The sequence below is a fragment of the Anabrus simplex genome, chromosome 5 (genome assembly GCF_040414725.1).
Source record: "Anabrus simplex isolate iqAnaSimp1 chromosome 5, ASM4041472v1, whole genome shotgun sequence".
In the NCBI taxonomy this organism is placed as follows: Eukaryota; Metazoa; Arthropoda; class Insecta; order Orthoptera; family Tettigoniidae; genus Anabrus; species Anabrus simplex.
In genome coordinates, this window is record NC_090269.1 from 148417058 (window position 1) to 148435420 (window position 18363).

Consider the following 18363-nt stretch of genomic DNA (forward strand, 5'->3'; position numbering starts at 1 on the left):
GAATTTCTCAGTTTACGTCGTGAATGATGCTGCAGGCCAGTGTGAACTGATAAGACAGTATACTGACATAATTACAACGCTGGCACGATGTGGAACTATAACCATCTCACAAGAACTGCCTGGTTCCTTGCTCAGAGCGTCGGTAGCAGAGACAGCTGGAGCCAACTCTTCAGTACATATCGTTGTTAAGGTGTGTTCATCTTCCCTATTTCAAGTAAATTCAGGACATCCGGGAAGTCACTGTTATTTCAGCTCAGTCATTCCGTGCCGTAACAAAACTCCTGGGCAAAATTTCATTAACAGATTCCCCATTATTGAGAAAAACACACGATAACTTTGCTCCGCGTCTTCAGAAGAAAATCTCGACTGTTTACTAGGAAGACTTCTCCAATAATGAAGGCTTGAATATGAGAATGCTTTACTGTTGGTCTATAGTAAGTGATACTCTCGTTGGTCACCGTATGGCTTACTGTACGCTGGCATTCCAAGTGGGAGCTGACGATGCCATCCAAGACGTTTCTTTTAATACCACACGTGCATTGTAAAGTAACAGCAAGGTCATCAGACAAATCAGGAATGAATGTGGTAGAAGACATAAATTGAAATAAAAAGAATAAAACAAAGTGCACTGAAAGACTCACAGGATAGAAGACTAGAAGAGAGCTGAAGAACAGAAAGAAAGTGTGTAGAGAAAACAGAGGATAATGAGTGCGATTCTGTGGTGGGGAGGACATGACAGGTGTGCACATGTTGTGAAAGTATGGTCCCGTTTACAAAGCAAACGTAACCGTAAACTTAACGCCGTAACGTAACCGTAAAATCAACGTAAACTTTGTAGTATTCACAATGGAGGAACGCAACATGATCGTAAAGAGTACACAGCAGCCAATCAAAACATGGCCACGTTATTTAGCACAGAAGTCAGGTTTTAGGCTAACTCGCAGTTTTATATTTTAATACCTCCATGGAATCAAACAACGTGCTAGCAGAATTCGTATTACTTCAAACATCTCTTGCTTTGCTCCTGGGAGCTGTGTACCTGAAAAGGTGAACTAAACAACTGAGTAGAAAATGGGTGATTTCGGTGGTCTACTGCAAGAAATAACCCTCATCTGTTCGTTGTGTACATGCGGATGAAACCTGAACTGTCTTGACACTATCCTACGATTTGTGTCCACTTTTCTAATAAAAAGAAGTTTAAGCTCTCCTTTGCCAACATCTGTGCACCTAGCTATCACACTCCGTTGAGATGTTTTGGTATAATATCGTTTTCGTAAACTAGTAATTTGTCATAATGTTAGGAAATATACAGGGACACTGTTTTATCTATGACGGGGGGATTGTTATTCCCCCGGTCGCCAGTGCTGCGAGCTTGTCTGCCCCCATTTACCGTCAGATTTCATTGCTACAGCATATTTATTTCCACGTTTTCTCTTTTGGTACAGCGTCTGTGTATTTCTTTTTCCTTTTATCATACATACAAACAAAGATTGATTTCAAAGAGAATTACAAGTATTTCTCGAAAGAAGTCATTATATCGTGCACAAAATACAATGTTTACATCTGCTCTGATTGGCTCGTTCTTGGAGTTTGGAGTTTGCAATCCCTTAATTTTATGGACTCAAAGTTAAATTTACGTCGGCGCATTGTGAATGGTTCCATCAGATAACATGGCAGCAAACTTCTAAGTTAACGATAATTTTTAGTTTACGTTATGTTACGTTCGCATTGTGAATGGGGCTTATGACACTTAACACATAGCCTGGAATGGACCACCGGATGATGAAGAATGTACGAATTTGGAAACACTGAAACGAGGTAACAGTAGTGAAAGGACATCTTTAATGGCTGGCAACCACATATTACTTAATTGAAAGTCAATGTCCCTGTTGAAATTGTTTGGATTTTTACGTATTTCCATAGCTTCCCATAGAATCCTGTCATATTTTCATAACGTGTGTACACCTGTTGTGCTCCCCCTCCACCGATTCACACTCATTATCCTCTATTTTTTTCTACATACTTTCTTTCCATTCTTCAGCTATGTTTTAGTCTTCCATCCTTTGGGTCTTTTGTTGATTTTTATTTCTATTTATTTCTTCTACCACATTTGTCCCTGTTTTGTCTGATGACCTTGCTGTTAATTTGTAATGCACTTATGGTGCAACAAGAAACATCGTAATTGCAGCTTAGACAGGGTCGTCAGCTCTGTAATGTTCTCGTACCTTCCGCCACCAATATACCATGGCACGCGTTTCTAACCTCGCTTTCTTCCCCGGATCTCTACAATTCTACTTACGCTTTACGCGTCTTCATCTTCTTCTATGTTCTCGAACTTTTCAGTCTCTTTCCCCTCTTGCCCCTACCTTTATGTCTGTTTATGTCACACTCTGCCGGCTATAAATTCTCAGCCATCATTTCTCTCTTCGTCAGTGTGCATCAGATCAGTTCGAGACTGGAACCTATTTCGACTGCGTCTGCATGGTGGCTCTTTACTTCATTACGCTGAAGTTTCATCAATGACCCAGGTAGGAGGAGAGACCTTTAAACTTTCTGCGTAAGCTGCTTCTTCCCAGTTCAGTTTTTTAATAAGTATTAATCTACATTTTGGCCTTTTCTGAAGTACTAGATGATCGTGCCAAACGTTGTGAGCTGCTTCTTCTTCTTCTTCTTCTTCTTCTTCTTCTTCTTCTTCTTCTTCTTCTTCTTGAACAGTTTGAAAACCTGTATTTCTTGTGGTGTGTCATTCCCCTTTTGAAAATGTTCAGATCTTACAATATTTTCCCTGGTTGTGCATTGTCTATATACTGTGAATATTTAAATTGTCAATTTTTCTAATATTTGAAGAAGGAAAGGTTACTCCTCTATTTATCGATCTTCCTTACTTTCAGGTACCTAGCCTTGTTATTCTGTTCTTGTCAAATTTTTAAATTGTAATTCCCTTTAAAGACATATTAGTTTTTTTGATCATTACTAGTTATAAGCCATTGTTAATTAAATTTATCCTCCCAGTGACATTAGTCTCTCAATCCTTTATATGTCACAGTTCTAACTGTTCTCAATGTTGTTATCGCGGTCTTTAAAATCTTGTTCCATGTTAAACACACACTAATGATTTTCATTAATTAAATTTAATACTTGTTGAAACATTTCTTTCATTCTTCTGTACATCCATAGACCCCCTCTGATAAATGCCTAGAAATAGTTACATGCTTCAACCCCTCTTCCATGAATATTCCTAGAAGTAATTGTTTGTTCTACTGTATACTTTTCTTTGCATCAAATATCATTCATAGTTCGTCAGCTTCCACTTGGAATGCTAGTGTACAGTGAGCCATCTAGTGACCAATGAGAGTACCATTTATTACAGACCAATGGTAAAGCATTCTTAAACTCAAACTTTCATTAATGCAGAAGTCTTGCTCGTGAACAGTCGAGCTTCTCTTCTGAAGACGCAGAGCAAAGTTCTCTGTGAAATGTAAAGAATTTCACCTTGTTTCCTTGACACTGCAAAAGCCCAAAAGATCATCATGTCTAAAAGTTTGCCTTGTTCATTTTTAATTGCTCCAGTTCATGACCACTCTCTCCATGATTTCTTTGTCTTGTGGTGACTGAGGTAGTATTACAAGTGTTAATATATTTTCAGGGTAAGGACACAGAAGTGGAGAAGGATGAGATCGGTAAAAAATACAAGATTTTAACTAAAGATCTTGATAAGATGCTGAAGATCACATCACAGGCTGGATACAAGTCAGGCGCTCCTCGTGAAGTTCAGGACATGCATCGTAAGAAGGTAAGGCTGAGTGACACGATGGTGGTCTTGTAATTATATTCAACATATGTCTAGCTTTTGTGAACAGGATGACATGGTTTAATTTATTGGTCATATTATTTTACTAATACCAATATAAATGGTTCGTTACTGGACATAATAAGTTTTCCAGCTAACTCATTCCTGGTTGCCAGCGTTTTGCCCCCGTGTGCAAAGTTGGGCTCATCAGTTGGTACTTAGCACACCCACCAAGACACATGGCTAGTGTATACAGTAGATGCCACTGCGTAGGCTACTTGGAGCCACCGGCAGTGCCAATGCACTATGCAAGACTTTTTCTCATTACCAACAATTGATGCCGGCTTGGCCATCAGATGATATAGATGTTGATTCCCATAGGGAACCTGAAATATTTGTACGGAATGAATAAATTTATAATATCAATGTAAATGGTCCGTTATTGGACGATGCTGGCAACCAGGAATGAGTTAGCTGGAAAATTCATAATGTCCAATAACAATGCTGGCAACCAGGAATGAGTTAGCTGGAAAATTCATTTGACCAAAGAAGTCGTAATAGTTTTAGCCATTCTCTGAGTGTTATCACACATTTTCTGCCAATAATGCCAAGTGATGTGGTTTATTTAGCATTTCCTTTCTTATTTTGTGATTGAATGAGATATGAAGGTATGAGCAGCAGCTTATCAGTGGAGGAAGGACAAGAAAAAGTTAGGAATTTGAACAATTTTCTGATAAAATTTTGGATAATATTTAAATTCTTTTGCATCATATTTACAAGTCATATATTGATACTAGCTGATGCAGCCATACTTTGCTACGGAATTCTAGGTTAGGTAGTGTACACTTTGTAAGTAAAATTCTATTAAATTGCATAGCTCTTAACGTTACCCCAGATGTTGTGGTGTCCTCCACCTGGAGGTCCGCAGCCCGCTCCGGCATCAAACCTACTCGATGTCACAAGTGTGTGTCCAGCTGAGCGCTGACGTATGTGATGTGACGTCAGCCAGCGAGTATATATTGGAGCGACATTTCCACCGCTCCAGGCAGTCAACTGTGTCCAGCGATCAGGCTAACACCGTATGTCAGACACGGAGGCATCCCTCTTGAAAATGTGTACTGAACAGGTTGACTGAATTCTGATCGGGAAGTTTCACCTCAGGACAACTACGCCTCAAGATACCCGCCTCCCTTGTAACTTGCCTTCACCTGCCTAGCATTCTGCAGGTATGAACTTTGCACCAAGTTCAATTCAAACTTCCCAAATTTCAGATAGCCATCTGCTATCCTAAACTTCCACTCAGTTGTGGCACTCTATCTCGTCAAGATAGACTTCATTGTACATGTAAGATCTTAATTGTACATACGACAAACAGTGAACTTACTTATGTTATTATCCTTATAAGAAGCAAGTCTAAATTCCCTTTACTTTGTGTATATTGTATGAAAGACTGCAATCCAATAAACTTTTTAGTTGTGTTTTGTATATCGTGCTTCTTGTATACAACACCAGAAGGGCGACGGGAAAGTCAGCATACGTCTTTTCTAATGTGAAGACTGGGTTAGGGAATTTACATTAAATGATGGTAGGCTGTCTTGTCTACCATCAATCACAATCAGGTTGGAGAATTTTAATTACAATTGCAGACACTCACTCTCCACCTGCCTTTTTATAACCTCAGAAAGACTGATTTTCCCAACTGAAATCAACATAGGTCATTACTATGACGTTAGTAGTAATTTAATTCAGCAGGAATGTTACGATTAAATGAAAAACCACACATTTTCTCTTAATACTGAAGTGTATTACACTGCCAATCTATGCTATTATTCCGCTAAGTGTGCACACTGCTCATTCCAATCAGCGCCTCAGAGTAGGGATCAAATAGCTGGAATACTATGATGAACCGTGATAGATGAATCAGTGTGTTACTCCCCAGCTACTTCCTGCCAATATTCAGGCAGGCTGTTATACTCGGTTCGCAGCAGGAACTCCATCTGTCAGAGATGACTGGCAGAAGATGAGACAAAGAACATCACAACAAACAATGGTCACTCTAATGTTATTGTTGATCATTACCACTCTTATCATAGTCAGTGTGGTAAAACTGAATAAAACAAATGATCGGAAATTGTATTCTAACTTTTGTTATGTAGTACTTTTCAATACCACCAATAACATAGGTATTTAAAAATTACAAATTAGGCGCCTTCCGCTGAACTACCATTTCATCCAGGGTGAATAAAATTATTTATAGCCGACTCTACATACCGATTTTCATTAAATTCTGTTTACCTATTATCTTCTGGCTCGGTATTGATATAGACTTAGTAACAAAAATACAAATTCATAATATCTCTGTTATCATAGCCAGTATGGTAAAAATGTATAAGACATACATGATTGGGAATTTAATTCTATATAACTTTATTTAGGTAGTATTTATTGATAGAACCACTAATAACATAAATATTTGAGAATTCAATTTTAGGCCTTCCCTAAACTACGATTTCACTCAGCGTTAATAAAATTATGGCCTGGATTGTAGTTTATCATTCCCCGACTTTACATACTGATTTTCATTAAATTCCCTTCAGCTGTTTTCTCATGATGCCTGTACGTCTGTACAGACAGACATTATGGAAAATAAAGTGCATTTCCTTGTTCCTGTGGACACGACTGATACAGAAAATCATTCTTAATAAATTTTGAGCAATGAAAACCCTACAACCTGTTATCCAGTCATTGACCAGATCAGGGATGGATGGAATGAATGAAGCCTCCATCTTGTGGCGAGGATAGGAATTGTGCCGGCTGCCGAGGCCTGTCACTCTTCTCTGGGGCAATGATTAATAACTGACAGATGAAATGAGATGTTAGTGGAGAGTGCTGCTGGAATGAAAGATGACAGGGAAAACCGCAGTACCCGGAGAAAAACCTGTCACGCCCCCGCTTTATCCAGCACAAAACTCACATGGAGTGACTGCGATTTGAACCACAGAACCCAGCAATGAGAGGCCGACGTGCTGCCGCCTGAGCCACGGAGGCTACAAATTCTGAGCAATGTACAGAACTCTCATTTTATATATATAGACTCGCTTTCGCTCGTTGGGGGCTCTGCCCCCAAACCCCCCATTCCTCTACATTACACGTGGTCACATGGAAAATTACTGTGACGAACCGGTACTTCGTTACGAAAAACGGATTGCGCCACAAGACGGCACATATATTCGCGTACATATTTGGTCCTCTAATATTTCTCGTACTGCATATTCATGATTTATAGAAAAGATAGCGTTAAACGTTTCGACGTGGTGAAAATTACGTACGAATCTCACAAGAGAAAAATTATTTTTCTATTGTAACGGGGAGCTATAGTCTTGAAACTTGGGAGGTTTATTGTGGTTGAAACGCTCTATATTTCCGTTATTTGATATTTTGTCGTATCTGCATCTAGTTCACCGTAGATTTGTTTAGAGCCTTGGATTAGGAGTACAGTGTTTTCGTTTTACTTTTTTTTTCCATTTTTACAGGGTTCTAGAATCACCTGTGACCCACAAACGTTCCAGTGAGCCTGCTAAATTTCATGAATCTATGGGTCTTATAAGTGTGTAAACAGTAAAATTAATTACGGAAAATATAAAAAATTTACGTTAAAATTGAAAAATGCAGCTCTATCTACGGCATAAGGGATCAAGATTCGACTAAATTTCCTAGGTCAGAAGTTGTAGATCTCTTCATGATGGGATCCGAACTTCTAATCCATTTGGCGGAACGACTTACAGTTTAGCCACCAAAATACTCGAAACGTTAGTTAGCGCCATAATGAAAATTGCTTCCAGATTTCGATATTTTCTGGAGATAAAAACGTTAAACAATGCAGCCCTTTCGAGTTTCTCCGTTGGTTGCAGGCGAAAGTTGTAACTGCGACAAATTTTAATTTTCTGGCGCACTGCAACATATCGTCAACAATTTATTTTAAGGGAAGGGAAGTAAAAACACCAAAAAAAATCAACATTTGGAACTTTTCTACAATACAGCCTAATAGCTATCATATTGCCAAAATTTCAACTTTCTAGCTCATGCCGAAGTGGGTAAACATTTATGTCAGCCAGTGAGCCAAACGGTTTTATATATATAATATAGAGCCAGGCAATGTGCACACTAAATAGTGCAGACTTAGATTTGGAAATTTATTGCGGCAAAACGGTAGGTCCTATCAAAGTACGGATTGCGAAATCAGACGACCCCTTAGTCGTCTACATTACTGTCTTAGGCATTTTCTGGTATCTTGCCTACTTATACCAAAGAAAGAGGTGAACGTTTCGATTCCTGTCAAATTTTGTCCGCTTTAAACAAGTTGAAAAATGACTTTGCCAACTTAGCAGACAGCTACAGTCTTGAAACTTGGCACGCTGGATGACAATGCAACAACCTACAATTTTGGTTATTTGAGGTTTTGCCGTATCTCCACCGTCTTCACCATAAATTGATTAAGTAACATACATTATGCTGAAATTAGGTTAGTGTTTCTGCATATTCCTTCAGTTTCCCATACATTCAAGGCAGTAGAATAATGAAAGTCGGTCTACATATGGCCAATGGTCGTGCCAGGGTACGTGCTGAACTTAGTGCATCTGTCTCTCTTATGAGTGTGTTAATCATTAAAAAATACATGGAAATTTAACAAAATTGACTAAAAATGGGGGAATGAAGCTCAATCTACGCTAGAAGGGGTCGAGATACGACAAAACGTCATAGGACCAAAGTTGAAGAACTCATCATTTTGAGCAAGAAAGTTCAATCCCTTTATTGATAGAAATTGCCGTTCAGCCACAAGATTGCTCGAAACGGAAGTCTGCAACGTCATTAAATTTGGCTTCATATCTCGATTTTTCAGTGGGTTAAATATTCAAAATTTGAACTTGTTGCAATTTCTTCGTCGCGTACAGGCTTGGATCTAGAGCATTGCCAAATATTAATTTGGAAGGGCACTGCATCATGGCGTCCGCCATTTTGTTTGGGACGGAGGGGGCAGAAATTAAAATTTGAATTTTTTGGAATTCTTTCGTAGGTTGCAGGCTAATAGCCATAATATTGCCAAATTTCAAGTTCCTACCTCATCTGGAAGGGTCTAACACGAAATTTCAGTCCGATATTTGATGGGCCGGAGGGGGGGATTAATGTGAAAAATTGCAACTTTTTGGAAATTTTCCTTGGGTTGCAGCCTAATAGCTATCAGACTGTTGAATTTCAAGTTCCTAGCTCATCCGGAAGGGTCTAAGACGAAATTTCTATCCGATATTTGATTGGTCAGAAGGGGGGAGCTAAATATGGAAAATTTCAACGTTTTGGAAATTTTCCTTGGGTTGCAGCCTAATAGCTATCAGATTTCCGAATTTCAAGTTCCTAGCTCATCTGGAAGGGTGTAACCCGAAATTTGAGTCCGATATCTTGATTCACGGGGGGTGGGGGCAAATATGAAATGTTCGTCTTTTTGGAATTATTCCTTGCGCAACAGCCTAATAGGTATTAGATTGCCAGCTGGAAGCGTCTAACACGAATTTTGAGTCCGATAATTTGATTGAGCGGGGGAGGGGGGCTAAATATGAAAAATTTGAACATTCTGGAATTTTTCCTTGTGTTACAGCCTAATAGGTATCAGCTTGCCGGCTGGAAGAGTCTAACACGAATTTTGAGTCCGATTATTTGTTTGGGTGAAAGGGTGTAACACGAAATTTGGGTCCGATATTTTGATTCGGTGGGGGGGGTGGGGCTAAATATGAAAATTTTGAATTTTGTGGAATTCTTCCTTGGGTTATAGAATAATAGCTATCAGGCTGCCGAATTCCAAGTTTCTAGCTCATCTTGAACTAACGGATCTAACCCGAAATTTGAGTCCGATATTTTGATTCGGTGGGGGGCTAAATATAAAAAATTTGACTTTTTGGAATTTTGCCTTAGGTTACAGCATAATAGCTATCAGATTACCGAACTTCAAGTTCCTAGCTCATCTGGAATGGAAGGGTCGTACCCGAAATTTGAGTCCATAATTTTGCTTCGCTGGGGGGGGGTCTAATTTTAAAACATTTGAACTTTTTGAAATTTTGGCTTGGGTTACAGCCTAATAGCTATCAGATTACCAAATTTCAAGTTCCTAGCTCATCTGGAAGGGTCTAACACGAAATTTCAGTCCAATATTTTGATTGGGCGGAAGGGGGGCAAAATATGAAAAATTCAAACTTTTTAGAATTTTTCCTTGGGTTGCAGCCTAAAAGCTATCAGACTGCCGAATTTCAAGTTCCTAGCTCACCCGGAAGTGGGCAAACATTAAGGTCAGTGAGTCAGTGAGTCAGTTAGCCTTGTGGCTTTATATATATAAGATTTCCAAGAGCATAAGTGTTTGCACACTTCACCAGAGTTACTAGATCAAATAATAATAATAATAATAATAATAATAATAATAATAATAATAATAATAATAATAATAATAATAATACCCGTGTGGGGATTTACCGGTTACCTCCATCGGAATTGGGGAAGCTCGCTGACTCTGCCGCCAGCAGAGTCAGAGGGTAGTAGGGAAATAAAATACCACCGTGAAAAAAAAAACCTGGTCCCTTGCCAGGGTTACGGCGAAGACTGGTAAATGACCAGAAGCCAAAAAACATCTTGAGGCAACCTCTAGGGCTAACAACCCTAGTTGTAAAAGGATGGGTACCCGTCCAAAGCAAAGTCAAGTCAAAAAGCATGATGGCACAACATTTCAAGAAACATACCCCAGGGGGTAAATCTTTGGATAAATCCCTCGTCGTGAACGCCACGGCGCACGAGTCTCGTTCGGATTCTGGAGGAGACTCGACATCATGCAAGATATGAGTCGGAGCGTCTCGGTGTACCCCGAAGAGTCAAAAACTCAGGCCAAAATCTAAAACCTTTCTAGCAACTTTCAACATAAATTCACTTACACAAACTGGCAAGCTGAAAACCCTCACCAAAGCTCTTCACGAAAATCAGATATCCATAATGGCCCTACAGGAAACAAGGTACCCAGATGAAGAGATTTTTTAATCCGAAGCCTACCGATTTTTCAAGAGCAAAGCGCAAAGAGGAATCCTAAATGGAGCTGTGATGCTTGGAACCGCGTTTGCTGTTAGAACCAAGATCCTTAAATCGGTTGCAAATTTCGAACCTGTGAATGACAGATTGTCTATACTCACAATTAAATGCGCGAACAAACCCTATGCCCTAGTTAATGCACATGCTCCTACAAACGATAAGAACAAGTCTGATCTAGACGAAGTTGATAATTTCTGGGACCTACTGGATGAAAAATTAAACAAAATCCCCAAACACCATGTCAAGCTTCTTTTGGGTGATTTCAATGCCCAACTAGGTCGTGAACAGAAGTACAAGAAAGTTATAGGAAATTACCCTACTCACAAAAGAACCAATCCCAACGGCAAAAGACTGGTGTCCATTTGCGAAAATCACAACCTGCAGGTCATGTCGATCCACTTTCGCCATCTACCCAGAAAGCAAATGACTTGGCGTTCTCCCGTCCAAGCTCTCAGATCATTATATGTCTCTTATCAAATTCAAACCAATTCCCGCAAACACAAGGAAGACAACCAAACAGATCACACGCTTCGACAATGATAAACTTCGGTAAAGGGTCGAGGAGTTCCAGGAGAAGGCTAGACCAAATGACTGTGACTTTAACAACGCCAAAAGTCTCCTTGTTGAGGCCGCCAAAGACGTTGCAGAAATCAAGAGAAGCAAAAAGCATGCCTGGTGGAATGGTACCTGCGAATCAGTCCTCCAAGAAAGACTCAATGCGTGGAAACAGTACTACTCTACGAATTCAGAAAATGATTGGGAAACCTACAAAACCCAATGTGCCCAAGCAGCTAGGGTGTTCAGAACTGAGAAACATAAATACGAAAAATCTGTCATTGAAAAGATAGAACAAAACTTTAGGAAGAATGAAAGCACAGAGTACTACAGAGCCTTCAAACGCAAACTCACTGGCTATAAACCACCATCTCTATGCTTTGAGCGAAAGGACGGTACACTGGCGACGTCAAATGAAGAAAATTGCAGCATTCTGGCAGATTACTTCAATAATTTACTTAATTGCTCTAAACCGCAAATCGCCATTGAGACCAAGGAACCCTTACTCAGGTACCCAGATTCCAGACCACCCGACAGAGATGAAATCAAGCGCCACATTGCCCGTCTCAAAAATAACAAAGCGCCAGGGGAAGACTCAGTAGTAGCAGAACTATGGAAATATGCCCCAGAGGAATCACTTGATATCTTGCAAAAGCAAATAGAAGAAATTTGGAACAAGGAGACCCTACCCGAAGATTGAAAAATAGCTTTGATCCATCCATTACACAAAAAAGGCAGCATGAAGAACATCAACAACTACAGAGGAATATCTTTGCTACCCGTGACTTACAAAATTCTATCACTTGCCATCCTGGAGCGTTTGGAAGCACAAGTCGAACATCAAATAGGTGAATACCAAGGAGGGTTCAGAAAAGGTCGCTCAACAGCTGAACAGATCCAAAATCTCAAAACGATCATCAGATATTGTACAGTACACTAAGGTCCAAGCAGTATGTGTCTGTCTTTGGGGACTTTAACACATTGCTGACCGGATGCTTGAGCTTGTCACATACCCTGTGGACCGGACAATTTTCTACTAAGCATACTAGGGTGCACTTGATTATAAAGATGTACATAAATATTAAACCAGTCAATATTTTATCTTTAAAGTTGGTATGGGTACTTTTCAATGCCCCTAGTAGTAGTCGATCTGCCTTTACAAAACCATCTTCAGCGTCAATTCCTAACACATCATTAATGTTTACATGGTTGTCGTCGTCAGAATCACTTGAATAAATAAGTACACTAGGTAAATTACGGCGTGTAGAGGCTTGAATATCACTTCCACTATCACTCTCACATTCAGTTTCCACTAATTCATTAGACTATTTCCATTTGAACGATCATCGGCATATAATTCTTCTAAAATATCGTCGTCGGCTAACACCGAATTCTGCGGGCGCTCCATCTTGTCATTGACTGAACCGGCAGAAAGAAAGTCGACGTTTCGAAACTAAATCAAAGAATAAAAGAGGCCGTGAATAAAAGAAAAGTGGCAGATATACAACTATGACTTATTCTACTCAATGTGCACGTCCGAAATAGTTCAAGATATGGTCAAGAGATGTCACAGGAAGACCGAAAACAATGTCGTGAATAAAACCGAGATTTCTCGGGGCCCATCACCTACCGCTGGCGAGCGTAGTACGAGATTTCTCGGGGCCCGTCACCCATGTGTTAAGAAAGCATATGACTCCATTGACCAGGAAGTCCTGCTAAACATCTTAAATGAATTTCGAGTTGATTTGAAACTGCTGGCATTAATTAGAGCCACCCTGACCGATACAAAATCCAAGGTGAAGTTCCACGGATGTCTCTCGCATTCCTTTGGCATCAAAACAGGAGTCCGACAAGGTGATGGGCTATCCCCGATACTCTTCAACTGTGTTCTTGAAAAGATCATCAGAACCTGGCGGGTGAGATTACAGGAAACCAACTACAGTCCATTGAGAATAGGAACCAAATCCAAGGGGATCGCAACAGACTGCTTAGCATTTGCCGATGATATTGCTGTTCTCTCAAACGACATAGAAACCGCTAGAGCTCAAGTTGATATTTTAAAGGAAATTGCCGAACAAACTGGTTTGCAGATATCGTTTGAGAAAACAGAAGTAATGACTAACATCAAAGAGGCTCCATCAAAACTCCATACAAAATACGGGGACATCACCCGAGCAGACAAATTCAAATACCTGGGTGAGATCATCATGAAAAATGGACTGGACAAAGAAGCACTTCAGGAGCGAGTATGCAAACTGGAAATAGCCTACCAAACATCCCGCACAATCTACAACAAAAAATGCCTTTCCCAAAACACCAAGATATGTCACTATGAAACAGTTCTGAAGCCAGTAGTTCTATATGCAGCGAAACCCTGTCTCTAAATGCCAACAAAGGACTCCTTGAAGAACTGGAGAAAAGAGAACGCAAAATTGTGAGAGGAATTTTGGGATCAAGGTACAGAAATGGAATCCATCAAAAGAGATCCAACAAGGAAGTATACAGCAAAATAGAGAAAATTACCGACACAATCAGAAAAAGACAGGCACGATTTTACGGTCATCTGAAAAGAATGGACGGAAGAAAGTTAACTAAAGAAATCTTTCACTTTTTTGATTCAAACCCCAAAACCACAATTCCCTGGTTTAGAAATACCAAAGAACACCTGCAAATGCTACACATCTCAGCTGAAGATGCCCTTAACAGAGATCTCTTCCGCAAGAAAATATTGATGAACGGGCTAAACCGAGACGAGCAACCGAAGAGAAGACTCGGTGCCCCTTGGACAGAGGAGCGTAAGCAGGCCCACTCACAAAGAATGAGGGAAGTTTGGGCTCTAAAGAAGGCCACGTTCAGTGTCAAATGCAAAAAGACTTAACGTGGTCCTTGATGGCCCCAGCGAATTATATATATATAATAATAATAACAACCCACTGACTACTTCTAAGAATTTTGGAGATGTCAATATAGTGGAATTTTGTCGTGTTAAATCTACTGAAACAAGGCTGGTGTATTTGAGCTCCTTCAAATACTACCAGACTGAGCTAGAATATACTATCTGAGTCACCCAACCCAGCTTGCCTCTGTGGCTTCATGTGTTCAGTAGTTTTCAGCGTAAGGCATTAGGATTAGATCAAGGTAAACACTCAGACTCTCCCTGAACATTAGCACGCTTACCTGTGGAAGTTGAAAAATGTGACCCTGGTGTTAACATTGCTCAGGCTGGTTGCATCCCTGAAGACACGTTCAACAACTACAGAAGGATTCTGTGGAGTGTACGTCAGACCTTTTGTGCCTTCAGCTGCTTCTAAACTCTCCAATTAAGTGACTTTTGAGAAGCCGTTCACAGTATCTATGTGTACACGTTCAGTAACTGTGACCACTCCACACCAACACATGAGCTTTTCTACGATTTGATGCTGTAAGACTAATCGCTTTCTGATATCCAAATGGTCTATACATAATTCATCGACTATATGGGCATCTGTTAATAAACTTAACCATGATAGGTTAATATTGTGTTTGGTCCGTATTGACTGGTCTGAATGTACAATATAACTATTTATAATAGTTTATTTAAATCCGCCTTGATCAATACACTCATTATATGGGCATCTTTCAGCGACTGCATGCACCGCAGCATGTTGACAGCAGTAAACTCTACATCAGAGCAAAGACCACCCCCATCGTCTTCCAGGTTCTTCTATCTTGAGCAGTTCTCATCCACAATGGTTCTCACTATGCACGACCATCTAGACCAGGGGTTTCCAAATGGTGGCCCGCGAAGCCATGTAATGCGGCCCGGGAGAGCATTTTAATAAATAATGTGAAGAATAGTTACAAAATAATATTTTATAGGTCTTTCAAAAAAGTATTAATTTTTATATTTGTTACAGATCCACGTGCAAACTAGTTCACTCTTTAATATTATTTCCTGTTTTTAAAAATGCACTTTATCTGAATGCATTATTTTTCATTAAAAAAAATTTAATATCCAAATTTCAGATAATAATGATTGGGTTTTTACGTCCCACTAACTACTTTTGATGTTTTCCGGGGATGCCAAGGTGCTGGAATTTTGTCATGCAGGAGTTCTTTTACGTGCCAGTAAATCAATTGACACGAAGATGACGTATTTGAACACCTTTGGAATGATCTAACATCGAACCTGCCAGGCTGGCTTCAGAAGGCCAGCGCCTCAAACATCTGAGCCACTCAGCCCGACTCCAAATTTCACTCTTTTATGCAGTTCTAAAATAATGTTTTACGTAAGTAATTAAAATGATCAAACCTTTATTTCAATTAAATTATGCATATTATTGTTTCATAATGGTACTTCTGTAGGCCTACTATTTGCAGAATTTTACAAAAATTGGCCTATTATTTAAGTGCGGCCCGCGAACATGACTAAGGTTTTCAGTATGGCACTCGAGCCCTTACAAATTGGAAACCCCTGATCTAGACAATGGACATCCTCATCTGGGGATTAATGTTGCCTGTGCAGCCCTGTCCCACTTCTTACATCTACAGTTTTCTTCTTGTCTTTCTCTCACATTTGGCTTAGTTTTACAGCCAGACTCTGTGTGGAGTTGCAGGTTTTTGTTATGTGTTACATGTGAATGAAGAGACATGTATTAAGACAAACACTTAGTACCTGAGCCGGATGAATTAACCAGATGCGACTCAGCTCGGAATTGATCCCGGTGTGAAGACCATCAACCCTTACATCAGCCAGGGATCTATACGCTATATCTGCAGTATAACTGACATCACGGAAAAATGACCGAACTGAATTTCTTGAAACTCTGTATTTAAGTTGTGGTTGATGCTAGAGGAACTGTCTAATCAACTCTCATAACATACATGTGTAAGGGCAGACAAATGCACACTAGAGACGAAACAATGCTATGAGTGTTCTCTTCCAACTGTGATAAACTATAGTACTGTATTGGCTTACTACCTCAGTCCCTCCTTGTGTTTTGCCCGTTTTCAGTGGCGTAGCAATATTAAGGAAGCCAAAACAGCAAAATTCCAAGTTTCTCTGTTTATACAGCGGGGTACATGAAATGTCATACATCAAAAATGGTTTATAGAATGTGTAAGTAGGGGCTCAGAACCATGCCCTTTTATGAACAGAAATCTTATTTCATGCATAATTCGATAGATGGCAGCACGTTATGCATGCGTACCAGCTTCCAGTAATACAGCATGGCAGATGAAGGGAGGTTGACGTGTGAGTAGAAGGTGAAAACAATGTTGTTTTATGTGGAAACAAAGATAGTAGTTTGGACTCAGGAAAGGTTTCGTGTTCATTTCGGTACCCAGTGGCCTCCCTGCCGGCGGACTGTGTATAGACTGGTCAGCCAAATTGAAACTGAAGGCAATATCGTTGAGAGAAAATGGCCCCATCTCAAGCGTGTCTGCTCAACAGTTTGCTGCGTGGGTGATCCCGTACTGTACAACACGGTTCAGTGCACGAGGTTGAGAGTCATGGTGTGGAAGTGAGTGTGTGGGCTGCAATTTCCAGTCATGGAATTATCAGACCAATTTTTTTCATTGACACAGTCAGGTGTGTATTACATGGACATATTGCAAAACAGTTTCCTACCACAACATTTTACGAGTTATCAATACAGACTCAATGGTTCAAGCAAAATGGAAGCTCATCCACACCCAGCAAATGTTACAGACTTCCTGCATGAACTTTTCGGGGTCCCATGTGATGTCCCATCGATATCCTGAATGTTTTCAGTGCGTCTCAGTCTGGCCACCACATATCCCTAATCTTAATACCTGCAACCTCTTCTTGCGGGGATGTTTGAAGGAGATAATCTACTGACACAAACCTGAAACAAGTGACCATTCTGACTTTTTTTGCAGAGTTTGAGGCGAACAGGTTCATCTCAAAGAAGTTGGGGCATATTGAACATACTGATTATTTGTGAGGCATTTCAGTGAATGTTGTAATGCCATTTTTTATTAAATATGTTTTATAGTAAATCTATATATATAAAATAACTTGTCCTGCCTGACTGACTGACTGACTGATTCATCATCGCCGAGCCGAAACTACTGGACATAGATAAATGAAATGTTGGGGATACATTCATATTAACATGTAGGTGCTCGCTAAGGGAGGATTTTTGGATATTCCGTCACTAAGGGGGGTGAAAAGGGGGGTTAATTTTTAAAATGAGGATATCTATATCTCAAAAACTTAAAGGTTTAGAGTAATAAAAATTGGTATTTGGAATAGTCTCTAAAAATAAAGAAACATGTATTTTTTTTTTTTTTTGGAAAATCTCATCAAGGGGGTGAAAGGGGGGGGGGGAGGCAGCTATGAACACCTTTTATGAAGAGACTTATATCTCAAAAACTGAAGATTTTACAGTCATGAAAATTTAAATTTGGAACCTCCTTTAAAAATAAAGAAACATGTATTTTTTTGTTTTTGGTAAAATCAAATAATAGGGGATGAAAAGGGGGTGAATTTTTAAAATGATTGTATCTATATCTTGAAACTTTAAAAGTTACAGATGTAGATATTGGTATTTAGAATTTCCTTTAAAAATAAAGAAACACATATATTTTGTTTTTGGAAAATCCAAAAAGGAGGGGTGAAAAGGAGTGAAAAATCGGTTGAATGCCTTTAATGAGGATACATATATCTCAGAAAGTGAATATATTACAGACCTGAAAAAAGGTATTTGGAATCTCCTTTAAAAAGGAAACATGTACTTTTTGTTTTTGGAAAATCCAAATAGTGAAGGGTTGAAAGGGGGGTGAATTTTTAAAATGAGTGTATCTATATCTCAAAACTTTAAAAGTTTACAGATGTAAAAATCGGTACTTAGAATCGCCTTTAAAGATAAAGAAACACATATTTTCCCCCGGAAAAT

At 39.5% G+C, this 18363-nt stretch overlaps 1 protein-coding gene across 2 annotated transcripts in view; it reads left to right on the forward strand.

The window, feature by feature from the left end:
- LOC136873861 (valine--tRNA ligase) overlaps nt 1-18363 on the forward strand; it is a 292221-nt gene that overhangs the window by 260887 nt on the left and 12971 nt on the right. For both annotated transcript variants that reach the window (XR_010860187.2, XM_067147153.2), the window contains exons 16-17: nt 12-190; nt 3647-3793. Coding sequence is in view for 1 of the 2 variants with exons in the window: in XM_067147153.2 (XP_067003254.2) it covers nt 12-190; nt 3647-3793 (326 nt within the window). In the remaining variant the exon portion in view is untranslated. The remainder of the gene's footprint in view (nt 1-11; nt 191-3646; nt 3794-18363) is intronic.